The 23,292-nt window shown below is 43.9% G+C and overlaps 1 protein-coding gene and 1 long non-coding RNA gene across 6 annotated transcripts in view; one reads left to right on the forward strand and one right to left on the reverse strand.

The window, feature by feature from the left end:
- Positions 1–23,292, forward strand: part of ASAP1 (ArfGAP with SH3 domain, ankyrin repeat and PH domain 1) — a 339,905-nt gene that overhangs the window by 259,066 nt on the left and 57,547 nt on the right. For 4 of the 5 annotated variants that reach the window (XM_015474408.3, XM_025001432.2, XM_059893135.1 and 1 more), the window contains 6 exons: positions 3,077–3,206; positions 4,597–4,682; positions 12,263–12,338; positions 13,760–13,846; positions 20,286–20,386; positions 21,341–21,410. In XM_015474408.3, the coding sequence (XP_015329894.1) occupies positions 3,077–3,206; positions 4,597–4,682; positions 12,263–12,338; positions 13,760–13,846; positions 20,286–20,386; positions 21,341–21,410 (550 nt within the window). 5 annotated transcript variants of the gene reach the window in all.
- The window catches only part of LOC132342179 (uncharacterized), a 28,255-nt gene continuing 26,367 nt past the window's right edge, over positions 21,405–23,292 (reverse strand). The window contains exon 3 of the long non-coding RNA XR_009490446.1: positions 21,405–22,651. This is a non-coding gene — a long non-coding RNA (uncharacterized lncRNA). The remainder of the gene's footprint in view (positions 22,652–23,292) is intronic.

The following is a 23,292-nucleotide window of genomic DNA, read 5'->3' on the forward strand; positions in this document are numbered from 1 at the left end:
ATGGTGCTGAGAACTGAAGGGTTCCTGAAATGGCCAGCCGGGGTAAGTGAAGGCCGTGGGCCATGGCATCGGGCCCGCGTGTCTTGCCCTGTGCAAGTGGGTCTTGAGTGCTCGCAGGACTGCCAGGCCCAAGGGCGTCTGCACACAGCAGAAAGGAATTAGAACTGAGTCCTTACAAGGAGGGCAGGCCTCCTGAGTTCTCCCCACACCCCTCAGGCTTCTCTTGCTGTTCGTTCTTGGGTCATCTGTATTGTGTTGCCGTGATAGGTGATTTCTCACCCTTGTACAACCATCCCCATCACTCTTCCACCCCACCCCCTCCTCATTCGTACAATAAGATAAATACAGTGATTTGTGTTTTAAGCGAGTTGTCAGTGATTACATTTTCATGAGTATAAATATGCATTGTTGAACATGTATATGTGCTCAGGCTGTCCATGGGATTCTCCAGGCAAGAATACTGGAGTGAGTTGTCATTTCCTTCTCCAGTGGATCTTCCTGACCCAGGGATGGAACCCACATCTCCTGCGTCTCCTGCATCAACAGCCCAGTTCTTTACCTCTAGCGCCACCTGGGAAGCCCTGAACATTCATGCATTGGTCTTTTTGTGGATACGTTTGTCCAAATGTGGATTCGTTTGTCTTAGATAAATATCTAGTGAGGGAATTGTTGAGTTACTGGGTAAATGAATGTTTAATTTCATTTTTAAAACTCCCAAATAGGTTTCCAAAGTGGTCGCCCCGTTTTTACTACACCATCGTTGTATGGAAGTTCTCATTGTTCCGCATCTTCAGTAGCATTTGAGATTGTCCATCTTAATTGTGTTTTTATTTTTCATCTCTGTGATCACCAGTGAATCACCTCTTTGTTTGCTGACTGGCCATTTATTGATATGTCTTACAGAGGGCTCAGGTATTAAATAAATATGTATTGTCAGTCTGAAGGTATGCTATGATTGAATTCCCACTCTCTTTTTTTTTGCTTTTTCTTAATGAAGCAATTGCCTCATTTATTCATGTACTTAGTTGTACATGAATCTATTGTGAATTCTTATTGTCCCAGCAGATGTCCAATACCTATTAATGTTGCTGCTGAGCAAATGCATGATGTATATTATTATGGTGATGATATATCAATTATCATTAAATTCTCTGTCAGTTCCTTTGCCCTCCTGGAGACATCCTTCCAGGGCCCCCTATGTCAGCAGAGGGGCTTCCTTCATAGCTCAGTTGGTAAAGAATTTGCCTGCAATGCGGGAGACATGAGTTCAATTCCTGGATCGGGAAGATCCCCTGGAGAAGAAAATGGCAACCCACTCCAGTACTCTTGCCTGGAATCCCATGGGCAAAGGACCCTGGTGGGCTACAGTCCATGGGGTCACAAGAGTCGGACACAACTGAGTGACTAAAGAGATGTCAGCAGAGCGGCTCTCACCCTGGGGCTCCCCCTAGTGGGTAGACCTATTTCCTTGCCATGGTAGGCCCAGTATTTTGTAAGCACACCACCTCTTCCCTGATGGCTTTCCTGATAGCTCGATTGGTAAAGAATCAGCCTGCAATGCATGAGACCCTGGTTTGATTCCTGGGTCGGGAAGATCCGCTGGAGAAGGGATAGGCTACCCACTCCAGTGTTCTTGGGCTTCCCTTGTGGCTCAACTGGTGAAGAATCTGCCTGCGATGCAGGAGACTGGGGTTCTAACCCTGGGTTGGGAAGATCCCCTGGAGAGGTGCATGATGGAAGAGTTGCTTAGGTATGCCAGACCCTGGGGTATTACAGTGAATCTCAGCCCAGTTTGTAAGTTTTTCATTGAGTTGATGGCTCAGTTTTTCTACTGTGTTGTATGTTGGCAAAGATATTGGCTTTCTTGGGGTTTGATTTCCCACCACCACAATTTAAAAGAAAACTCAAAGGCTAGGTCAGTCTTTGCTTTCACAACTATAAATGATAGGCTCTCTTTAGTGAGAACTTTAATGTCGCTTGTGAGTGAATGTGGGGAAAAAAATTTTGGTGAGAGATAATACTGTTGAATATTAAGTTTTACTGGTTGAGGTATATACCTTTTTTTTTTTTAAACCGTGTGTCCAGTTGAATGAATCCTGCAATGCAGGAGGCCCAGGTTTGATTCCTGAATCGGGAAGATTCCCTAGAGAAGGAAATGGCAACCCACTCCAGTATTTTTGCCTGGAGAATCCCAGGGACAGAGGAGCCTGGCAGGCTACAATCCATTGGGTCACAAGAGTCAGACATGACTTAGCGACTAAACCACCACCAGTTGAATGAAAACTGAAATGAAGCAGTCATTAAGAAAGTCTGAGTTAGAAAAAAAAAAAATTAGAAGTCGGCTTTCAGATTAAATGGATTTTTGGAAAAAGAGCTGTGGCCATTGGTATCGATACCAAAATATTATCTGCTGTAGCCAAGCATCCCCCTCAGGTGCTCTTGGTTTAATGTGCTTTCTCTGTGCTTATTTCCTTGGCTCCCTCCTGGCCCTCTCCCAACTGAAGAACATTTTCACAGCATTCCAAAGAAGAGATTTGGATTTCTCCTAAATCTTGACTGTGTACAATCCATTGCCAGGTGGTTAAATAACTAAAACATCATTAGAGAGTGAAAAACAACCTATGTTTAGAGAAGTATTGAATATTACCTTTGGCTAACTTTTGTGCATGCCTCCAAAGACCCATTATATACTCTTGAAATAACTCTCAAGTCTTATAGTCTATTAATAATCAAGATATGCCTGAGGCCTCCAACCTCCTGATTTCTTTTGCATCATGTAAAGTGCTTTACTGCAGAAAAAGTAGACTGTCACAGTGACTTGCTGCCAGCCAGCATGGAAGAGAACTTACGTGAACCCTCTCAAGAGTGAGATCAAAGTTAAAATGTAGGCAGTGTCCTCGGAAATCCATACAATGTGTTGACTCTTCTTTGAACTTAAGATTTTCAACTTTTGATCGATGCTGTCTGTTTAAGAGTCCCTGCCTCTTCTAGTAATGAAGAAAGAGTCAGTGGCTGTCCTTAAGGACAGGAGTGTGGGTTTCTGGTTTTTAAATGCTGGCGTCTGCTTCGGTTACAGTACCAAAATTGAGAAGGAGAAGAGGGAGCACGCCAAGCAGCACGGGATGATCCGCACGGAGATCACCGGCGCCGAGATCGCGGAGGAAATGGAGAAGGAGCGGCGCCTCTTCCAGCTCCAGATGTGCGAGGTAAGGACGGCCGAGCGCGCCCTGCACCTCGGGTGCGGTTCCCGCTCGCCTTTCCTGCTGGTCAGCCGTCCTTATGCTTAAGCGCGGGCTGTGGTTTGATGATCACAGGAGGGGACTGTTTCTCAAGGACTCTCTAATCTCCACTTTTCTCCAAGCCTTTTGGGATCCGCCGTCTCACTGTTGTCTCATATTTTGAGCCCGGGTCCTAGGGGGCTCTTTAAGCCAAAACGGGATTCTTTGGTGAGAACTTTAATATTGCTTGTGAGTGAGTGTGGAAAAAAAAACAAAAAACGGGGTGAGAGGTAACACTGGTGAATATTAAGTTTAACTAGTACAGGTTGTACAGCATGGTGTTTTGTTTTGTTTTGTTTTTAACCCTGTGTCCAGTTTGAATGGAAACTGAAATGAAGTAGTCTTAGGAAAGTCTGAATTCGTGGGGGGGAAATGCAATGAAAAGCATGTTACCGTAGATGGAGAGCAGTGGTTCTCAAACTGGGTTCCCATTGAACACTGGCATTCCTTGACCTAGAGACCAACTCATTCTGATACTGAGTAATGGAATTTTTTTTTTTTTTTTGGCAGTTTTCAGAAAATATTAAAGTAGATAGAATTTTCTCAGTTTCAAGTTTTTCTTCCTTAATTTTTTTTTTTTTAATTTCTGTTCTGACCCCCCTCATCAGCCTTTAGCTCCTTCTGGGAGCTTATCTGTTCATGAGCACTTTCACACCATAAACAAGTGAGCAAGAAGCAAACAACATCAACAGAAAATCTTGGCCAGTTGTGAAAGTCAGAGCCAGTCATGTTTAGCGCATAGATGGCAACCCACTCCTGTGTTCTTGCCTGCAGAATCCCATGGACACAGGAGTCTGGCGGGCCGTCATGGTCCATGGGGCCGCAGAGAGTCAGACACGACTGAAGCGACTCAGCAACCAAGGGCATTATTATTTTTTTTTCCTTTCCCTTTTTAGTACCTAAAGTACTTTCCAATTTACCTCTTTGGTCTGAATGTTTGAGTGTCTTACAGCAGTTTCCTTAAGTAGAATGCCGTTTGTCCTTCAGTCCGTCTTTCAGGTTTTGTCCACGTGAACAATGAGTTTGAGATCCACTAACCGGGGTGGGGGGTGGGATAATCCATTATTCCAGACTGTTTTGCTGTGTTTGGTTTCCGCCTGTCTAGTGAACTAATCTTAAGCATTTATAAAATGCTAACACGCTAATCAGTTTGTGTTGCACACTTGTGACTGTTGGATCAGCATTCCCTAAGTCAGCTCACACTGTCTGGCTGCAGCCTCGCCTCCTGCAGACTCACAATCAGTGATCTGGCAACCAAACCCATGCCAGAGAGCCTTCTCTGTAATGACCCATGTCCAATTCTGTTTTATTTCCACAGTATCTCATTAAAGTTAATGAAATCAAGACCAAAAAGGGTGTGGATCTGCTGCAGAACCTGATAAAGTATTATCACGCACAGTGCAAGTAAGTGGACTCTTGCAGCCGTAATCATCAGCCCACATAAGGCTCCGTCGCGTGGTCAGCTTGCTTCTTCTTTCTTTTCTGGCCTTCATTTTTCCCTGTGCATGGTTGTTATCGTGACCTTCTATGGCCAGATGCTGAGAAATGGTTTTGTCTTCCGCCTTCCGTGTTTTCTGTAAATCAGTCACTCGAATTAAGGGCAATTGTTCGGCCTCTCTAAATGCCATCTTACAGATTCTGGCATTGGCCTTGACAGCCCGTGGAGCTGTCGTGACAAATGCACGGTGGCTGTGTCACTTTGTCACTAAAGAGGCCTTTCTAGTAACCTCCCTCCCCCACTTAACTTGGCATCTTACCTGTTACTGGGTCATTTGTACAACATATTCCTACGTGGGACTGTTTTTGTTTCATTTTTTACATCATCCAATCTAAGGGCTTCCCTAGTGGCTCAGACAGTAAAGCATCTGCCTGCAATGCAGGAGACCTGGGTTTGATCCCGGGGTTGGGGAAATCCCCTGGAGAAGGAAATAGCAACCCACTCCAGTATTCTTGCCTGGAAAATTCCACGGACGGACGAGCCTGGTGGGCTACAGTCCATGGGGTCGCAAAGAGTCGGACACGACTGAGCGACTTCATTTTTAAATTAAGTGAAACTGAATACGCTGGACGCTGGCGGTACTTGGTGTTCATACTTGAGTTCCTGTGTAGCTGCTGCTGTGTTTTGGGGAGACACAGTTGTCCACACGGGCCCCGCTGTGGCCTGTGGTGTGGGGCCACCCTTGTATTATGCTTGTGGTACCACGTTGGCTTCATCATGTCTCCTTTACTTTCTGGGTTAGCTTTCTTGGGTTTTATGGTAGAATTTCTGTCTGAAAATGTACCGATTACTATTCAAGTCTGTACTAAATCCGTGGAATTTAGAGAGAAACAGTGCATGGACATTCCAAAATGGCCCAGGCAGCTCTCATACTTACTTATATGTAGACTACATATAAACAGTAGTCTATAATTGGACTAAAAGTCATTAGTATTATACTAGATGAGATGCTGACTCTCCAAGAAGTTAAATTTTGTAATTTCCTTTGGTCATCTCTTGTATTCTTTTTTATAATATCATACCTAGGAAAACCTTTGTGTTCAATGGAAACATTCAAGGGAGGCAGCATTAACATGATGGGAAAAGCACCAGGCTTGAGTGGGGCAGATGGGGGACTTCAGATCCAGGCTCTGGTAACCATGTGATCCTTGTCAGGCACTTCCCTAAACCGCAGTATCCTCATCAGGTCAGGTGGGGTTAAGGTTCGCAGTAGACCCACCTCGGATCTTGGGAAGATGAGAGAATTAAGTGAGAAAATACATATGCCTGCTACACTGTGCCTGTTTGCTGCTCAGGTGATTCTAAGTGGAATTAAGAATCATTTTTATTATGCAGGATTGTTTCTGTTCAGGAAGATTTGTTATCAACTTGTTATTTACATAAATTCAGTTTTACTCTTTTCCTCCTTTCAAAGTAAATTCTACCTTCTATGAAAGTTTCAGATATAAGAATAATACAGTGAAATGGACACAGTTCCATGTTTGTAAGATAATTTGACCTGCAGAAGCCTCATGTTGAAGACCCAGACTAACCCTTGCCTTCTTACCACAGCAGGGTGCTTAAGAAACTTTGAAATGTGTAGTGGTGCTCCCTGATTTTAGTTTAGGGGGAGTCTTTCATCTTTCATCAGTTTTAGTTTTCCTCAACACAGATCTTCCTTTGAAACTTGTGCAGAAATCAGTGAATCTCTCTGTCTTCTCAGTCACAATATTTGAGATGCTCCCTGGTAGTCCAGTGGTTAGGCTTTGGCGCTGTCTCTCAATTACAGCAATTGAGCAGCAAGTCTGATTTCACCTGATTTTAGAAATCTCTTTCGATCTCAAAAATCTGTAAGTCATGTAGAAGGATTTAACTTAAACAAACATGAGTTTTCCAAAAATAAGATGTTTTGTAAACTACAGATATATTAGCCTTTGTTGGTAAAGGTGAAAAGGAGAGCATCTTCCCTTGATTCTTGTATTTTTTTCCTTCCACAAATATTTATCAGTCTCCTAGCAGAAGCCAGGGACTTTGCTAGGTTATAGGATGCAGCGACGTAACAAGGCTTCCACCCTTGGGAGTTCATTGTGTGATGCAGGAAGTAAGTCAGGTCCATCAAGAATCATCACATGGCTGAAAAGTGACTGATAACACAGAGAATCAAGAGGAGGACAGACTTCTGGCTACAGAGACTGCTGAGGGCTCCTTGAAGGCGGTGGGGGGACTTGGACTTGGAGGAAGGCTGGCATTTGGACACTGGAGCCTGGTGGAAGCGTCTACCCCAGGGCGGAGAAAGATCAGCGGGAGGAAACCCTACACACTGAACACCTCCCTGCAGGGAGAGCGATTCAAAGCCATCCAGCAGTAGAACTGGGCTATGTTGTAATCCGACCCTGGCCACCCCAGGGGGAGCCTCACCGATGCCATTACAGCGAGAGACCAGTGGAGCTTTCTTTCGAGGACTCTTCCTCCTCCTTCCTAATTCAATCTCCCCAAACCCTTAACAGATGTAGAGTGGACCTGTAAAGCATTCTACTTAGACCTAAAAAGAGAAATTGCATATTCTGAGAACCTGATTCCGGTTCTCAAAATGATTTTTTTAACATAAAGTCAGGTGGAGCTCCAAAATGAATTTGCTCTGATAATCTCTCGTCGTAGTGCTTGTACCTGGCAGGCATGCAGCTGCTGCCGTGGAAAAATAAAGGGAGCAGAAAAGAACTCATGTCCCTCATTTCAGCTCGCCCACACCGATTACTCCTCACTTGCCAGCATGAACATTGTCAGTAACATGCTGTTTCCAAGACAAATGTATTATTCTACTGCTTAGCCACCCCTTAGCAGTGGCAAGTATCATTATGGTCTGCAGACTCAAGAGCACTTACGCACATTACTTTATCATCTTTCATCTTACAGATAATAACAGCTAGAATTTATCAAAAGCAATCAGGAAATTGTAGTTCAGAAAAGATCAGTAACTTGCCCAAAGGCACAGTCATTTATTTAATAGATGCTCAATTAATATGTGTCAAAACAGAAAAAAAGCACATGGACCCTCAGAAAAAAAATGGATTTTGAAGTTAAAAACTTGTGAGTGAAAGGATACTGTTAAGAAAGTGAGAAGACAACCCACAGAAGGGGAGAAAATATTTGCAAATTGTTTATCAGATAAGTGTCTAGTGTCCAGAATGTATAAAGAACTGTTACAACTCAATGACAAACAGAAAGCGCAGTTTAGAAATAGACCAAGAATTCAGATATCCAGTTCTCCAAAAAAGATACACAAATGGCCAGAAAGCCCATGATTAAATGCTCACTATCATTAGTCATTTGAGAAGAGCAAATCAGAACCCCAGTGTGATGCCTCACCACACTCAGTGGCCAGGACCATAATTAAAAGCAGCAGTGGCAAAGGGGTGTGGCCGCCAGTGCAACGGAGTAAGCCAGGGAGACGGGCTGCAGGACAGCACGTTCCAGAGATGACGTCCAAGCCAGACGTAAAAGGGCAGCCTCACTGAGCCACCAGGAGGGTCATCCGTGCCCAAGGGGATTTCAGAAGCAAGTAGTCTTAGCTGAGACACCGAGAGAGGCTGCAGTGTTACTGGAACACCCAGCTAGCTGATTGCAAGAGATGACAGGCTATATTAGCCCAACTCCTTTTAGCCTGGGTTTGTTTTCGTATTGGTTCAGATTACTGAAAGAGGAAGAGTTGAGACATACAAGATTGACTTCTCAGCTTCCACTATGGCACTGTTCACTTGTGATGTGTTCAGTTAGACAGTTAGACACAAGTTCAGCCCAGGTTTAAGAAGTAGGGTGCAAACTCTATCATGTCATTTTTTTTTTCTATCATGTCATTTAAGGAACTCAGAGTAGATCTGAAAAAGATTTTGTGTGTATAACTGGATTACTTTGCTGTATGCATGGAAGTAGCAATATTGCAAATCAACTGTACTTCAATTTTCTTAAAAAATTGTTACTTTAAGTGAAAGAAGCCAGATGCAAAAGATTACATATGATGTGATTGCATTTAAGTGAAATGTCCAGACAAGGCAAGTCCTTTGAGGCAGAAGGCAGATTGTTGTTTGTTAGGGGATAGAGGAAGATAGAAATTGGGGGTCACTGTTCACGGGTACAGTGTTCTTTTTGGAGTGATGGAAATGTTCTGGAATTAGGTAGTGGTTGCACAACAGTAACTATACACTTTAAAATGATTGTATCATTTTATGTTACATGAATTTTATCTTACTTTTTTTTAATGGGAAAAAAACCCCCAACAAAACAGAAACAAAGATTCTTGAAACTTAACAGTTGGAAGATGGCAGAGCCAACTCTTGAACCTAGGCCTCTCACTCAGAGCGCATGCTTTCAGTGTGCAGAAGTTCTGATTTGTAAGCCTGGAATTGGACGTCTGTATTTTTAAGAATCTCCGTGTGCAAATCCAGTCTACCACTCTCCACTGTCGCTTTGATCTGAACTGTCAAGATGTGTTTGCAGTTAATTAGTACTTACACTGCCCCTGTGCCTTCAAGTTTCTTAAATACCACAGGACACACAGAATAAATCTGGGAGAAAATGTCCCCATTACCTAGACAGCTGGGAATCAATACCTGACTTAAGCCAAACCTGAAGCCTGGAAATCAGGCTTTCCTAAGGGACTGGTGGTTGGATTGTGAGAGGGTGGTTTTTGAAAATTTTTGCTTTATAGTTTGTTTTATAGAACCGTACTATCTGCTATTCCAGGGAGTCCTAACTTAGGAAAATAATGCTCTGTGAATCTTTCAGCTTTTGGCCAAGCAATACCTCTTCCTAAGCCAAGCAATACATGTGATAAAGGAGTATCAGGGAGACCTTCTGCTCTCTCTTTCTTTTAAATTAAAAGGAAGAACAAAATATTTTCCTTCCCGGTCACTGCTTAGAGTGACTTAAGACAGAAACGAAGTACATGGCGACTCTCAGGATCAAGAAGGTTCCGAGCTGTTCTAAGGAGGATGTGTCTTGCCTGATGGATGGGTGACGGTGTTGGGCACTTCTGTGCTTTCTCCCAGCCTCTGGAGGTGTGTCTTAGCTCCTCAGTGTAAATGCAGGGGTCATTCCACCCATCAGTTGGCAGCTTACCTTTTTCTCACACCCAGTATCTTTAAAATGTGGTCATATTGCTTTCAAGCTACTTATTTAAAAAAATGAACCAGTCCTGCTGTGTCCCTAAGGTCAGAAAAATGAAGAAGCCCATTTTGCTGGCCTGTGGCCATCATGCATTGAGCTGTTTCTCTGTACCTGGCAGTTTATCTTGGTGCTCATGAGGACTCTCCAGGGTCTATGCCATTCTGTTCATTTCCTGTATAAGGACATCAAGGCGCAGGGCTCTGGAGATTATGCTGTTATTCAGTGGGAGAGCAAAGATTTGGGCCCAGAGCAGCCTTGTGCTTTAATTACCTATGCTCCAGAGATGGGAAAACGGATACTCAAATCCAAACTCGGCACTTAATGACTCGATGACCCTAGACAACCCAGTTGACCTCTCTGAGCCTGTTTCTTTATCTGTCTTACAGGTTAATGATAATAATTACCTATTTTGTTAGATTGTAAAGAGACCTTTAAAAAGGGATATTTCATGAATTATGCATAATGGTGAGTGACTGGCACTGAGTACCCAATTACACATTAGCTGCCATTATTATTATTATTACATCATCACCTATTTTCCAAATTATTTCAGTAACTTACAGAGAAATTGGCCAAGGGACAAGTGGGATGTCACTCGGCAATTTCCGCTTCTGTAGGCAAAGCATCCACGTCCAGGGTGAGTGATGGGTCATCAGAGCTGACACTCGTGTTTCCCTCTCCAGCCAGCAGAACGCTGTCATCGGTAGTGGCTCATCCCATGCCCTTTGAAGTTCAGAAAGCGTCCACAGGTGGAGCTAAGCATGCTCGTGGTCAGCCAAGGGCAGTAACCCGCCCCAGGTTATTATACATGCGGTGAGGTTTGGAGCAAAATACCATACGCTTTTTACTCCTAAGGCCAGGCGTTTCCGCTGAAAGGGAACCAGGTCAGAGAGAGGGAAGAGGGGCACCGGGAGGCGGGGCCTCGGTGGAGGTTGCGGCTGTGAGCCCCAGCCAGCAGGCGGCCCCGTGGATCGTGGATGGGCGGGGGCTCAGGGGGCTCTGATGACCGCAGTGCTGGCCACCCGGTGTCACGAGGACTGTCGAGGGCTGCATTTGCGTTGTTCCCCTGTGGCCTCCACCCCCCGCCCCCAGCAGCTCCCCTACCCCCACCCGCACCCCCGCTTCCCACCAAAAACCAGAAGTTGGCCCTAAAAGTAATCATCTGAGAGGGACTCAGCTCAGCCTCGTCCTCCTAGGCTGTGTTGATTCTTTGATTTTATTTTGCCCAAGTAATGTATGATCTTAAGAAAATATTTAGAAAATGGAGCTATTGGGGCAGGGGAAGGGGACTCGTAATCTCCTTACTCAGAAATTTACTGGATTTACGTATGTGATTTGTTTGGTTTACAAACATTGGATCGTACTGTAGATTAAAATCATTCCTCCTTGTGTGGACTTTTCTTAGTCTAGTCATGTTCAGAAGAATTTAACTGTAGGCACATAAACCGCCTGGGTCTGTCTTCAGCCTTTTGACTGGTAGGGATTATCCCTCCTTCCAGCCCACCTTCACTGCTGGTAAAGAACTTCACATTTTTATCAGTACCATCTCAAACTGAAACCATCCCTCTTTCTCCATAAAAAATGTATGTTTTATAACATTCCTTGCAGGCTGTTCAGATCTCAGTTTGCTTCTTCTTCACCTGGAGCAGCACTGTCCAGTAGAACTTTCTTTAAATTTATTTTTAATTGCAAGATAATTGCTTTACGATATTATGTTGGTCTCTGCCATACTGAAGTGATGGAAGTGCTGATATTCTTTCCTGTCTCACCTGGTATACACCAGCCACACGTGATGACTGAGCACTTGAAATGTGGCTGGTGAGTCTTCATGAACTGAAAGCTTTCCGAATTCATTGGTACCACTGATTCGACAGCCTTTGTTTCAAATATGTTGGGACACAGAGATCTTGGGAAACAGAACCCTTGCTGACTGTCCTCTGCCCTTTACTGCTGTCCTTAATGTCCAGTTCAGCTTCATTTACTCCACTGGTTTATGTGTCTGTCTCTTTTGAATTCAAATTTGGCACAACCATGAAGAAATGTACTTCGTATGAATGAGAGTGTGGGACTATAGCTGTTGCTTGCAGTATCCGTGTGACAGCTGCTACCATAGGTCAAACGGTGCCTGTAACTTGGGCTCCCCTCGTAGCTCAGCCAGTAAAGAATCTTCCTGCCTATAATTTGTCAGTACATCTTTATAAAATACTGAAATTAGTTTTGTAAGTGTTTTGTATAGATATATGGGTAGAGTAAATGTGTACCTATGGAAATTCAGATTTTTCAGGTAACTGTGGTTCATATTGTTTTTTTAAAACCGCTGGTAAATCTCTGTTTTCCATTGTAGTTTCTTTCAAGATGGTTTGAAAACAGCTGATAAATTGAAACAGTACATTGAAAAGCTGGCTGCTGATTTGTATAATGTAAGTTCTTTATAAAATGCATACACTTTAACTTTGCTTTTGTGGGTAAATAAGAGTAAATTTGTAATCTGTATTCTAGGAGTGCTAAAGAAAAGAAGACAGGGTGAAGTGATGTGTCAGCATAAACCTAAGGCCGATAAACTTGTTTTTCCCCTCCAGTTTAACTCAGAGACATCATCCCTGGTCAGATATTCCAGAGTATGTTTCTGGGACATAGGAAGAGCAGGGTAGGGCAGGGAGCAGGGGGATGGCCATTGGTTCTGAGTGGCTATCATCACACGAGTGCCCTTTCGTCAGCAGTTGCAGAAAGACAAAAAGAAATTTTTATCCTGGGACGAAAGCAGCTAAGTGACTGTCTCTGAATAAGCAGATATTTATGATTTTTTTTCTTGCTTGCTTGTTTTATATTTCCTCCCCTTTCTTTCCCCCTACTGTCTATGTTTTGCCTTTATAAGAAGAAAATCAAGAGGAAAACTTTTTTGAGAAAAAAACTAAATGCTTATGTAGAAATCTCAAATTTGTTCTTCATGAACCAGTTGGCAATGAATAATATTAAAAGTATATACGAGGACCTAATGTACAGCACATGGAACTCTACCCAGTGTTATGCGGCAGCCTGGATGGGAGGGGATTTTGGGGGAGAATGGATACTGGCATACGTATGGCTGAGTCCCTTTGCTGTTCACCTGAAATTACCGCAGCATTGTGAATCGGCTGTACCCCAATACGAAATAAAAAGGAGAAAGTTTGGGGAGGGAAATGAACATTCAAATTTAAAAAAGAAAGTATGTGTTTAGGAGTGTAACTGCATGTATTCAAATAAGGTTTTAGTGTTACAAATGATATTCTGATAGAACTTCAAAAATACACAGCTGTGAATTTTTTCTGATTTTTCTTGAATAAGCTAACATGGCTCAGGTTGCAGTTAAAATTCCAAGTAATTAGGAAAAGCAGCACCAAAGAAAAAGAAAAGAAGAAAGGAAAACAGCACCAGTCCCTTGCCCTCGTGTAAACTTTGTAAACTTTCGTCCATGCGTTAGCTCTGGGATTCCGGTCATTCTGAGGGTTGTCTTCTGGCCCATTCAGTCACATCATGGTATTTCCACTACCACCCTTTGAAAAACTCAAATGACTCAGTGTTACTTCTTACCTTTGTTTAAAATAGTCCTTCTGAGTTAATTGTCTAGCCTAGACATACTACGTAATAAGGAAGCATGTTGCATTATTCACTAATTTCCAACCTCACTGGTAGTTTAAGAAGAAGAAAAAATCATGCCTGTCAAAAATGAGACCATGCGAAGGACTTAAATAAGGAAATCAACTGTATAATTGTTTGATGAGTGGTATCTATTTGGATGAGTTAAACTCTGCTCATAAATGTATGAGAGATGAGTGATAGAAGAAATGTTTTTCTCTCATAGATCAAACAGACCCAGGACGAAGAAAAGAAACAGCTGACCGCACTCCGAGACCTAATAAAGTCCTCGCTCCAACTCGATCAGAAAGAAGTAGGTGGTCTCTGTGTTTCCAGCAGGGCTAACCTCTGAGTGGGGCCTTGTATCCTGATCTGCAGAACAAGCATGGGGAGGGCTTCCTGCCAGGGTGATCATGGTGGTGGTGGGGATAGATGAGACCCAAGATACAGCTGTCATCTAAAACATAGTAGAAACAGCCTCTAAGTTCCCATTCCCTCCTTGTAAAAAAAAAACAAAAAACGATGTGCCCAGTTCCATGACGAGCTTTGCCATCCTGGCTTAAAGAGGTGTGCTTCAGAAGAGCATCCCCCCAGGCTTTAAAGAGTAAGCATTGATGATCACATCCCCATTCCAGGCAGCTAAGAGGAACCTGTCTCATTCTACCAGAAAAATAGAGAACTTATTTTGATGCAGAGCTTTTGTCCCCACAGTTAGAAAAATTAATGTGAGGTTGTCCTTGCGGGCTGAAACAGAGTATACAGTGAATGGTTAAGTGTTAAATGAATGCAATACACATCCTTAATTACTAGTCTCATCTGTTCCATTTGTTTGGTCAAGCATTTAATGAATACTTACCGTGTGCCAACAACTGTTCTAGGCACTGAACTTGGGTCCCTTCCATCAAGGAGCTCATTGCCTAGTAGGTAATAGTCAGCCGTGTGGACCAGCGATCAGACCTACAGCAGTATGGAGGCTGTAAGAGATTGGGAGGGGCCGTGCCAGAAAAGAGAAGAAGCCAGAAAGACTCAGGCGGAGTCCGCAGCCCACCTACAGCTTGGGGCAGGATGGGTGGAGGAGTGAGACATGCTGCTTCTGAGGCAAAAACCCAGACATGGTTGTGGAGGACCTGGGGTGCAACTGAAGGGAAGGGACTTCATGTGAAGGGCACATGGAGTAGTGAGCACCATTCACCGCATGGGAGAACGTAGTGCTTATGTTATAAAATTACTATGGATTCAGTTTAAGTGCAATACTTAATCAAAATCACACAAAATATAGCACTTTTTTATAGTTTCAGTTCCTCTCTGTATTATCTCACAATTGCAAGCTGATTTTTGTTTGTTTAATTTTTGGCTGCACCGTGCATCATGTGGGAATCTTAGTTCCCCAACCAAGGACTGGACCCACCCTTCCTGCAGAGAAAGGCAGTCTTAACCACTGGACCACTGGGGGAAGTGTCCGTCCCCCACCCCCGGTTTTTTTTTTAAATGTTGCAAACTAACCCTCTGTAAATTCCTGAAGTTTCCAAAAGGGGTTCAAGGAGTCCAAAACAGGAACAGACCAACCCCCCTCAAGCATGCACCAGCACCATTAATCTTAAAGCAACCTTGAAGGTTCCCTTGACTGAATGACTGTCACCCTCTACCCTCCTGCCTCCTCAAATCCAGTTTTTATATAAATCCTGGGTGTTCACGCAGCGAGTGGAGCCTGTAGCCCTGCTCTGAGAACCTGCTGATCCCTGGGAGGAGGCACCAAGGGGCTGGGAGGCGTGTGGGCTCATACCCAGCTCATCCAGTCTCTGCAGCGTCTGCACCTGTGCTCTGAGGCCTCAGACCACGCTTATTGCTGGCCCTGGGAGAAGCTGTCTCCTGTAGCTTCTTCTTACTTTTCAGCCTAAGAGCCCTAGAAATACCCAACTGGAGAGGTAAGAGCTAGGTCTCTGTCTGGGGAGAAAACGACACGGTTTTCAGCTGGCAGTTGTATACTTAAGCGCTTCCTACCTTTGTTTTGTCACACAGATTACCTCTTTCCTGTGCTTGGAAGCTTTCTTGGGAGAAAAAAGAAAAAAAGACTATTACAGTCCCTTTTTGTTTTGCATAAAGACTATTCTGCTCACACTAGTTAAACAGCATAGTTGCATCTAAGCCTCTCATACGCATGAGGAAATCCACATGGTTTATTTCAGTTCTACCCCAAATTAATAAATAAGTTTTCATTAACACCATGTCCAGAGTATTTTACAAGTAAAGTTGACTTTTCGTAACATGGCTATCCCATTCTTATGGTGTTTATCATCTCCTATCACAATATATGTTTAGAAAGTAATGATTTTTAATGACTTGGTAAAAGACTGTCCACCAGAGAGTTCTTGCACTCCAGTTTGGGAAGAGTGGAAGGTAATCTAAAATAAGGACTTGAGAATTAAAGTCACCCATCAAATCATTCAGCCTTCTCACCCCCACCGGCTTCAGCCTGACTCCATTAAAGGAAGCTTCAAGAATTTGAACTCTAAATAGGATCTGTGGATTTTTGGTACACTCATTTTTTCCTTGTCACAATTCTTTATTGACTTTTGGCAAATGTTTCAGGAAATTAGTTAGGTTTTTATAATAGCCTAACTTTGTAAAGCTGAGCACCGAAGAATTGATGCTTTTGAACTGTGGTGTTGGAGAAGACTCTTGAGAGTCCCTTGGACTGCAAGGAGATCCAACCAGTCCATTCTAAAGGAGATCAGCCCTGGGTGTTCATTGGAAGGAATGATGCTAAAGCTGAAACTCCAGTACTTTGGCCACCTCATGTGAAGATTTGACTCATTGGAAAAGACTCTGATACTGGGAGGGATTCGGGGCAGGAGGAGAAGGGGACAACAGAGGATGAAATGGCCGGATGGCATCACCAACTCGATGGACATGAGTTTGAGTGAACTCTGGGAGATGGTGACGGACAGGGAGGCCTGGCGTGCTGCGATTCATGGGGTCGCAAAGAGTCGGACACGACTGAGCATTGGACTGAACTGAACTGAACTTTGTAAAAGGACTGTTTGCCTTAATACTATTTTCAGGGTTGAAATATTTGATTTTTAATGATGCTATTCATAAATTGTTCCCCAAACTCCACCTTTTTCTTTGAGTCTGTCTCAGTAACCTATCTTACTTTGCAAACCATGTATTTTGCTCATCTCTCCTTTCACAGTATCTGGTACGTTGCCTGGCACCCCAAAACAACTAGTAAATATTTAGTAAGATGAAACAAAAGAACTCCTCTGCCCACTCCATTCATACCTTACATTAGAAATTTGAAGCTTCTCTAAATAGAGGTTTAGTTTTAAATTGGATGCCAGAAACAATTATAAGCCATTAAGTCAATGAGGGTGTAATTGCTTGCAGTTTTAGAGGATGTAAGATTCTGCTCCTTAGTAATGCATCTTATATGTTAATAAGGTTTTCTAATAAGAAAGTAAGCTAATTTGTACTGCTAATTGAGAATGGGAAATTGAACTAAAAAAGTACCACCATAGTTTCTCATTCTATAGTTTATATCTCTTCAGTCACATCATGGAATTTCTCCAAGGTTTTCTTTTTAAGTTTAGTTTTAAATTGCTTGCCTGAATGAGTTTCTCATTTGCATGTCTCTTTCCTCTGCACATATTGGTTCCCGTTCTGCTGTTAGAAGATTCAGAGCCTATTTCATGCCTTCAGTTGTGCTTTGTTTAGTTACTGTGTGTGTGAGACTCACTCAGTTGTGTCCGATTCTTTACGACCCCATGAACTGCAGCCTGCCAGGCTCCTGTGTCCATGAATTCTTCAGGCCAGAATACTGGAGTGGGTGGCCTTTCCTTTTTCCAGATTGTTTTGTTATTAAGTGTTAACAATTCTCCAAGATTTACTTTCTCGAAAGATAGAATCCTCTTTTTAGGATTCTAAAAAATTCTAAACAGGACTCAGAATCCTGGTTATCTGGAGTGCTATGCTGAACCATCATTTCTCAATATCATAATCATTTGTGTGACTTTCTTAGGTCATAAAACTCAGTAGTTAGTTTAGGATTGTTGATGCTACTTCTGACTCATCACTTCCTTCCTGCTTGGTTTAATGAAACAGACTTCTGAGGTCAAAGCCTAGGTTTCAGCCACTTTATTCACCTTTAAAACCATGTTTGTCTGATATAAAGCAAAGAATACTCAATCTGCTTGTTATTCAGAATTTAAAGTTAATTTAGGCTAGTAGAAATATATGTAAGGAATGTCTTAGTAGTCAGTTTACAGAATACAATAGTTTTCATCAATTATCACCATCTGAATCCTTATTTTTTTTAAAAAAGTACTTTTACTTTTTTAAACTTGGACCTTTATCTTAAATGTTAGCAGGCTAATTAAGGTGAAAGAGGAATAGTTTTTAAAGCATTCAGACAGACTAGGAATTATGTGAGCAGATAAAGGAAGTTCATTGAAAAGGGGTCCAAGGAAGATAGTTATTCTTTTAATAAGAATCTATATCAAGGAGATGTTAGAGTTTGTTTTTAATGTTGTGGGGAGGTATAGATGTGGCAAAGATACCTGTTAAGTAATGTTCCGTAGTTACGTGATTTCCCTGGGATTTCACTGGGTTAAGGCAGGAATTCTGTGGGTTTCATTTATCCCAGCCTGTGAATTTTGTCTCAGTGGCTCAAGTCTCTACCATCTGATCTGATCTTCTGTCCTCGTATTTCTTGACTGGTATTGTGGACACACTGCTGCCTCCTTGAAAAAAAACCCCAGGTGTCCCCCTCGTTGCATTGGGGGTGTCCCCACCGTTGCATTGGGGTGTCCCTGGAGGCACTGGAGGAGGCAGACTCTTGCCTGTTTGGTATGAGGTTCGGCCCCTCGGTCACAGCTCCTGAGTCCAAGGCTGTAGACCCTGGTTGAAAGTAAACCTGGAGGGGAATTTTTCAACATTCCTAGGCTCCACCCTTCCCCAGATGATTAAAACTGTCCAATGATACATTTCAGCTGGAGGGAATCTGGCCAGTTAAAGAAATGACTCAGATTAAGAAAACAAGCAAGGACTTCCCTGGTGGTCCAGTGGTTAAGACTCTGAGCTCCCAATGGAGGGGGCATAGGTTCGATCCCTGGTTGGGGAACTAAACTCCACAAGCTGCATGTCCAATAAAAAAATAAAATAAACAAACGAAGCAGAGTTTGTAACCTCTTTAGTCTAAGCCCGGTACAGCGTGCAGTCAGCTCTCAGTTACCCACACTAGAGAGCAGGACAGCGGGGGCCAAGGGTGAGCGTCCAATTCCAGGACAGGCTGTATCCCAGCCAGCGTCATCAGCACGTTTGCGGCACCTGGATTTTAGGGAGCAACTGGGGCATGCTTTTGAACAGTGAACTCATGGTGTGTATGCAATAGCCCTACAGATTTCCCTGCAGCTGTTACTGACATTCACCAAGCACTCGCCAAGCACACGCTGTTGGTCCAGGGGATCTTGAAGGCCAGGGAGAGGCCGTGGGCGATCATCAGTAAATGTGCCTCAGCCTCCTGCCTCTTCTCCATCACATTTCAGGGCTTGCTTCTGAGCTGTTTATTGTTATTTTTATTAAATTCTCTTCACTTCACATAAATTGTAGGAAAACAAAGGGTCTTCCTACCACTTGCTGTTTTCTTTAGACTTTGTAAGTAAAGAACTGGGTTTTTTTTACACATAAACATGTTGAGGTTTGTCAGCCCTTCAATCTTGGTGAAGCGTGTACTTCCTCTTCCATCCAGCTTTCTTTTCCCTCTGTTCTCAAGTGACCTGAAATGAAACTTGATGAAGATGTTTTATTATCCTGCCACGCAAAGTTTATCATGACTCTGAAGTGTGAGAGATACCCGATGTTAATTACCTTTGCAGTGATGTTGTCTCTCTGTGTTGTAAAAACTGCTTAGCCTATAAACAATAAGACTATCAATGAAATTAACTGTATTTTCAAATGTTCTGCCTTTTTTTCCCTCTTGCTTTTGCCCTTCCTGATCGAAGTCTAGGAGAGTAAGTCAATGCTTTTTGTCAGACCGTACTGTCTGTGTCTAACGCCCCATGTGCCCGTCTACCATTCAGCGTTGTGGGTTCTTTTCTTACCTTTCCACAGTGCAGTCTTTAGAAACGAGGAGGACGCACTCGTGGATGTTAAACCGAGCTTGTCTGCATCTGTGTTGTCCTGTCACCATGTCATACGCTTTTCCCTGCCACCGAGTCATCCTTTTAAATGCAAAGCGTGGGTATAGGTGTATTCTTACAGAGGACTCGTTAGTTGCAAAACAAGAGTTTTATTGCAGTTCTTCGTCCCTCGCTGAGAAGGGGTGCTTTTTGTTGGGGATGTTTTAGCAGAAAAGGTGAAGGAGGGGCAGCGTGCCCGGAGGAGGAACTCTCGGGGTGTATGAGCTTTGCTGGGTGCCCACCTCGCTTCCCCTAGCCCTCTCTGCACTCGCCTCTGCTGCCAGCGTAGACTGGTTTGAGTCCTAGAACAGCTTGCCGCTGCAGTGTCTCTGAGGTAGAGCTGGCTTCCGGACTAGAAATAGGAGACCCGGACCCCAGCCCTCAGCTCAGGCTTGTCTGGCAATTGCTCACCTGCCCAGTTTCCTCCACTAGTATATGATCAAGGACCTGGCAGCTCTCAAAAGTCCACAATTCTCTTAGCTCCAGACCAACAGACCAAGGCTCCGTGGCAGACTAGAGTCAAGGAGTGGAGAATTGTCTCCGGCATGAGTCTAATCCATGACGTCTCCTCTCTAGGATTCCCAGAGCCGGCAGGGAGGCTACAGCATGCACCAGCTGCAGGGCAACAAGGAATACGGCAGCGAGAAGAAGGGCTACCTGCTGAAGAAGAGTGACGGGTATGTCCACAGCCAGCCCGGGGTCCCCTGTGTGCTCAGCATCCTCCCAGGGGCTAGTGACCTAGGGACCTGCCCCCGCCTCTCAGGCAGGGAGACGCACTTACAGTCTCCCGTGCACCAGCTTCGAACGATGCTTCCCTCAGGCAAGTCTGAGAGTTAACCTGCTGTCTTTAGAAGTAGTGGTAACTGATCTATGTCCACAGACGGCACCTGTGACTTGTAATGTGTGGTTTGAGGAAGGCAGGGACTGTCCCCGTGAGTTCAGCAGATACCTTCTGGGAGTCCTACATGCCAGGCCCTGTTGTGGACACTGGGGATATAGCTCTGAACCAAAGAAAGTCCTTATCGTTACAGAGCTTACATGCTCACCAGGGAGACAGACAATAAAGAAGGAAATACGTTTATACATAAATGTATAGAAAATGTAGAATGCTGTTTTGTAGGTCTGAAATTTTAACTATTCTAGAAGATACCCAAAGTATCTTAAAACAGCTTGCTTTTTCAACCAACAGTATGCTTCAGAAATCTGCGTAGGTCCGCACATATTGTAGTTGTGTTATTCTTTTTAAATGCCTGTAATCATTTATCCGTTCTCCTGCTATCAGATTTCTGTTGTCGTCTCCCGTTTTCACTATCAACAGCAGTGCTCTGGGCTTCCCTGGCGGCCAGTGGTTAAGACTCTGTGCTTCCACTGCAGGGGACACAGGTTCAGTCCCTGCTCAGGGAAGTTCCACATGCTGTGAGGTGCGGCCAGAGCGGGAAGAAACCAGTGCTCTGGTGCCTCCCTGTGTGCCTGCTAGTCTGCATTCCCCTCCCCCTGGGGTAATAAACGGCAGCCCAGACCCTGGCTTGTGTGGGGTTTGGTGGGGGGTTTTTGTGATGATGGTCAAGCATGACACCGCACAGCTGCATGAAGCGGGTGCTGTATTGGGTCGTGTTTGGCTCCATCCTCAGGATCCGGAAAGTGTGGCAGAGAAGGAAGTGCTCCGTCAAGAACGGGATCCTGACCATCTCCCACGCCACGGTAAGTGTATCTGCTTGTTCACCACCCTTGTGTCTGCGATGCCTTCTGGCCACGTGGCCCGGAAAGCAAGCGCATGTTGTAACCAGCCTGAAACTCTGCCCCCGTGTGTTTAACATGTGGGGTTCAGTCAGAGGGTTTAGGAGATTCCTTGACGAAGGAAGTCTGTCCTTCTTCGTCCTGCCTGGTTCTCCTGCTCCACCAGAACTTTGCCTTCTGCTCCCTCGAAACCGAATCGGGTGTTCCTTACTTTTTTCATCTCATCTCTGGGAAAATATTATTGGCTGTTCTGAAGTTTGAACACATCTAGATGCTACCCAAATTATCTCAACAGCTGGCTCTTTTTTCAGAAATCTGTGTAACTTCACACATATTTGGAAAACCTAAAGTTTTCTGAATGCCAGGTTCACCATTTGCCTGGAGAAAAGCAGTTAACTGCCAGAGGTGCTGGTGCGATTGAATGAGGCACCATGCTGTGTGTGGGCCACAGGTAATAGCAGTTGGTATTTGTGTTACCAGCTAGTACCAAAGAGAAGTTGCTATTTGTGCTACCTCATCCTCGGACATCCCTGCAGGTACTAAAATCTGTTGACAGGCAGCCTGCCCTGCTGCAAACATTGGAAATCGTGAGTCCACCTCTCCTGCGCCCGGAGCAGGCCAGGGAAGTGGGTCCTCTCCACCTAACCTCTGACCACCTCCCACTGGTTTGTGTTAACCTGGTCCCTACTTTTCACTGGCTTCAGGCCACACTGTTTTTACTGCCAGTTACATCGCTTTGTAATCACATAACCTGCCCCCACAGAAAGATCTCTGTGGCCAGTTTTAGCTGGCTTCTCCAGACTTTGCAAACACCTCTGATTCCTTAGAAACAGGTTGAAAATCAGGGCCAGCAGTTTCCTGAGAAAACATGCGGAATTCAGTGACCTTTTGAAAAGTGGATAAAACAGCTTTTTTCGGTCAGGAAATACAGGGTCTTTGTTTGGGACCCCTTAATTAAGACAGGGGAATTCCTCATGCTGGAAAGGCCCAGTCACTTTGGCAGGTTCTTCTTACCAGGTTGACTTGGGAGAGGGTCAAGTATGTGTTTAGATTGGCGAGCCATGGCCTGTTGGCTTGACCACACACTCGCGTTCTGCTCCAGGGACCGTTCGTCTCTCCAGCTGACTGTTTTGGAAAAAATCCATTTTCTGTATACCTGCACACATCCCGAGATTTCTTCTACAATTTCACTGCTTCGCACATACCTGTTCAAAGACAATTTTTTTTTTTAGTTTACTATTCAAAGTAATGCAGCACTTGGGGAATCAAATTCAGTGAAAACCTCTGAATCAGCTGTCACAGTAATATTGATCGTGTCTAGTATCTGTTCAGTGCAGCATGAGATGTTTTCATTTCAAAACACCAATTGTGACAAATCTATGGCAAATGTTAGCATAAAGCTTAAGGATAAAATATCTGTATTGTTTGCTTTTACTTTAGTTTTTTAGCATAAGCATTGCATTATCAGTATATAATACAATAGAACAAGCTATCCAAGAAAGAAAATATAAGGATTATATGTGAAGTACCCCTTGACCATAATAATCCTGAGAAATTAATTTCAAAAGTATAAGAAGCTAGTGTCCTGTTCGCCTCTGAGTTCCCAGTGCCTGTGCTCTTTCTACTACATAATAGTCCTTTCCTCTGATGCCAGCTTTTGTTAAGATACTTTACTCCTCACTTGTCAACTGGGATGTTGACAGTACCTGCCTTTCAGTGTCACGAGAGTTAGATGATTCATTTAAAGCTTTATAGAACCTGGACCACGGTAAGTGTCACTCAGTCGTGTCTGACTCTCTGCGATTCCATGGACTGTAGCCTGTCAGGCTATGTCTCTGGGATTCTC

This window comes from Bos taurus, chromosome 14 (genome assembly GCF_002263795.3).
Source record: "Bos taurus isolate L1 Dominette 01449 registration number 42190680 breed Hereford chromosome 14, ARS-UCD2.0, whole genome shotgun sequence".
In the NCBI taxonomy this organism is placed as follows: Eukaryota; Metazoa; Chordata; class Mammalia; order Artiodactyla; family Bovidae; genus Bos; species Bos taurus.